Below are 4,073 nucleotides of genomic sequence, written 5' to 3'. Positions count from 1 at the left end.
CCATGTGCAAAATTTTCTGTATTCTGACATAGGTGTGCGCGGAAGTTTTCAAATTCTTGGTTGCGACTGCTGCATCTCACGATCGCGGAACCGAAAACTGCTGACTCTCAGAGAAAAGCTTCATATATTCGAGGAGGCAGAGAAGCGGAACGGAGGAACAAAGGCCAGCATTGCCCGCAACCTCAACATTCCCGAGTCGTCGCTAGAAACGATCCCCGCGAAGAAGGACAGCATCACACTGAATGCGAAGAAGTTCGGCCTGAATAGGAAGGCCACGAAAGACTGCAAATATGCTGCCATGGAGGATGCCCTCGTGGGGTGGTTGCGGCAGGCACGAAGTTCAGCAATTGCTGTGAATGGTGCAATCCTGAAGGAGAAGGCAGAGAAACAATTGCATTGCGTTGCGACATTGATGATTTTAAAGCCTCCAATAGCTGGTTGGATAGTTTTAAAAAACGTAACGGAGTTGTGTACAGCCGCTGCTGTGGAGAGAGCACGTCTGTCAGCTCCTCCACTGTTCACGAGTGGACTGCATTGCTGCTGGAATTGATAAGGCAGTACAAGCCCTTCGATGTGTTTAATAAGGACGAAACTGGAGTACTTTATAATATGCAGCCAAAGCAGACTTTAAAATTAAAAGGAGAGAGCTGTCACGGGGGTAAGCGAAGCTTAAAAAGCTTACCGTATTGCTTCGTACTAATGAAGACAGCTCAGAAAAGCTTCCTGCCCTCGTGATCAGGAAGTTTGAGAAGCCGCGATACTTCAAAAATTTGAAAAGACTGCCGTGCCAGTAGAAATTTAACCAGAAAGCCTGGATGACGGCTGCTACGTTTTCTGCATATCTACAGCAGCTGGACTCGAGAATGGGGGCTAGGAACAGGAAGATTCTTTTTCTGCTTGACAATGCGCCATGCCATTCATTGGATACGTCGCATTTGAGAAATGTGCAAGCTGCATTTCTGCCCCCCAAATGCACTAGCCAGCTGCAGCCACTTGATGTCGGCATCATCAAGTACGTGAAACAGAAGTACCGAAAGTTTGTGGTGCAGCATCGGCTGGTTTGCACGGAGCGCAAGCAGTTAGACAAGAAGCTTTATATGCTTGATGCGATGCACAACATTGCTAGTGCATGGGACACCACCACGTCAGACACCATTACTAACTCCTTCAGGCATTGCGGCTTTAACAGAAGTGACTTCTGTTCTACCAGTGAAGCTGCAGTGCCTGTTGATGATGAACCGGAGTTTGGCAGCCTGCAGCTGCTGGGAACTTTCACGGACTATGTTGGTGCTGACGACGGTGTTGCAGTGTGCAGTGCAGTGTCGCTGGACGACATCACGAAGCTGTGTGTCCTGACTTTGCGGAAACTTCCGACGAGGAAGAGATGGATGAGTAGAGGCTAGCGCATCCGTTCCGTTTTACGTGGACGTGTTGTGTTACGTTGACAACATTTTGCGGTTTGCTTACACACGTGATGAGATCGACAAATTTCTGCCACATGTTACAGCTCTTGAAAGGAAGCCAATGCGTTGCGGCTGGGCAAATTCACCAAAAAAAAGCAGATCTTTTTTAAAAAGTGAGAACAAAGATTCATTCACACCTCCAATAAAATGCTTGGTTGTCATTTTTTCAAATAATTTAATCTACCTTCCTTGGAGCAGCGCAGGTTCGTGCCGCAGATTTTCTTAGGCAGTATGTATCCACTTTTGTGGGGCAACAATGACCATCACTGCCTATATTCTCAGTTTTTCGATTATACGATGATTTTGTGTGGTCCCCTGAAAGTCGTATAATCGGGATTCCACTGTATACACTGTGTGGAAAAATTTGGAGACCACTCTTAAAAAGCTGTCATGCGTTAAGGAAGTACAGTTTACTAGCGCCGAAAAGCAGTTTCGTGCAAGTTATGAGTGCTATGAGCATGTCACTGCACGATATGCTGCTTTTCTCAACAAGATGAGCATGCCTGAAGCCCGGCAGGAATTAGAGCTCCGAAAGGCAATGATGCAGACCATGAGGTGATCATCAACGAAAAATTATGTGTGACTATGCAACAAGAACGCAACAACACACAGGAGACATTGTCGCAGTTCCCTCTATTGACCCACTCAAGAGCTAAGCAATCATGACCATCTTGCACCCGCAAAATGTCTCTCAACTGCATTCACACTAAAGAAAGAAGAAATTATGACCAAGACCATGCAGAAAAGATCATCCGTGTGAGCGAGAAAAACAAATGTGTATCATACCTTTTAAGAGTTTTAAAAAACCCCTCCGAAGGAGTAACTGCATGAGTCGAAGAGCTTTGAGAAGTGGTGGCCGCATCACGAGAAACCTCACCCTCAAGAAAGATGTTGCACTTTCCGTAAAAAAACCTTGGAGCAGCGTATAACCTTCCTCAGAATGCAGGGAGATGCTGTTTATCGACAAACCACATGACATGCAGTGGCAATGCAAAGTGGCCGAGAAGTGTCATATATGCGGCAGTGGTGACCACGCAACAGCACTGCACCCAACATCACCCAGCTCAGAGTCGCCGACGTCTATTGAGTGTGACGACAGCTCTGCACATAATTCAGAAGGACGAGTCTTATTTACGTGCACTGAGATAACAAACACTAATGACAATTTCAGAGAGTGCACTAAAATCTGCCTCACTGATGCGATTCATGTCTCAACCTCAAATGACACTCGGAGCATATGTGATACTTGATGACCAGAGCAATCGTTCATTGGTTAGGCCAGAACTTCTCGACGAGTTCAGTTTGATGGGGACACACACCCAGTACACATTATGCACTTGTAATGGCAGTGCTGAAGTTGAAAGAATCGCTCACAGCTTCCTTGTGTGGAGCATATAAGGTGATGTCAAGCTTTTTTTTGACTGCAATGAAATTCCCGACAACAGAGAATTCCAACATCCGATGCTGCATGGGTATACCCGCACTTGAAAGCCACTGCAACTCGCATACTGCCTCTAGAGGAAGCGAGAATACTGCTCCTCTTTGGACTAGACATTCTCAGAGCTCACAAGGTTCACCAAACAATAAATGGACTGCTTGATGCCCTTTATGCTCAGAAGCTCGATCTCACATGGGTCAGTGCCGGAGGCATTTGCGTGAGTCGTACACGGAAAACAGGCACCATAAATGTGTTTAAGACACGTGTGCTGGACAACGGAAGACCATCCCTCTTCAGACCATGCTCAAGACACTGAACTGTAAAGGAAGCACCACTTCTCTATACTGTGGATAAACATAAAGCACCGAATTATTTATCATCGGTAACATCGTCAGTTGACAACCTAGCCCCAAATATCTTCGAGACAGCAGGAGGAGACAACAAGCGCACTCGCTCCGTAGAATACCGGGCATTCTTCAAGGTAATGGGGAATTAAACCGAGAGAGATCAAACAAGTTAGTCAGCCCTCGGCCTTTCTGCACACCGAGGTTGACTTCCAAACAACAAAAAACAAGCTCTTCCTTGCCTGCACGAGCTACGATGCACATTGAAAAAGAACCCAGAAACAAGGGAATGCTTTGAAAGAGCTGTTCATCAAAGGTTGTGCAGAGGAAGCTCCACCACTTAATAGGGATGAAGAGTGCTGGTATCTGCCCATTACCGGTGTTCGTCATCCTCAAAAGCCCAATCGAACTCGAGTGGTGTTCAGACTCCAGTGCTCAGCACGAAGGAGTACCCCTAAACAGTGTCCTTCTCACCAGACTCAATCTGACAAAAAGCCCAGTGGGAATGCTGATACGCTTCCGTCAAGAACCACTAGAGATTACAGCAGATGTTGAGCAGATGTTCTACAATTTATTGGTTCACGAAGACCATCAAAACTACGCGAGCTTCCTCTGGTTTAAGGACAATGGAGTGACGAATGATGGTTCACATTTTTGCACAGGTGAAGATGCCAAGAGTTTCATTGATGATGCACTCAAATCTCTTCCATGCAAGAAAGGCGCCATTAGTCTGCTGCAAAGGATGCAGACAATGATTGTAACAGCTAACATAAAACTGCACCAAATTGCCTCAAATAGGCGGAATGTGCTGAATGCATTTTCTCCACA

General features: G+C 46.2%; 1 protein-coding gene across 1 annotated transcript; it reads left to right on the top strand.

Moving 5' to 3' along the window:
* Positions 1 to 863: 863 nt before the first annotated feature.
* On the top strand, positions 864 to 1,403 carry LOC119384181 (tigger transposable element-derived protein 6). Its single transcript, XM_037652459.1, has one exon. The coding sequence runs from the start codon at positions 864 to 866 to the stop codon at positions 1,401 to 1,403; it is 540 nt and encodes a 179-aa protein (XP_037508387.1).
* The last annotated feature ends 2,670 nt before the right edge of the window (positions 1,404 to 4,073 follow it).

Source organism: Rhipicephalus sanguineus, chromosome 1 (assembly GCF_013339695.2).
Source record: "Rhipicephalus sanguineus isolate Rsan-2018 chromosome 1, BIME_Rsan_1.4, whole genome shotgun sequence".
Classification (NCBI taxonomy): domain Eukaryota; kingdom Metazoa; phylum Arthropoda; class Arachnida; order Ixodida; family Ixodidae; genus Rhipicephalus; species Rhipicephalus sanguineus.
Note: the sequence above shows the minus strand (reverse complement) of the source record. Positions and strands in the feature narration are given on the sequence as shown.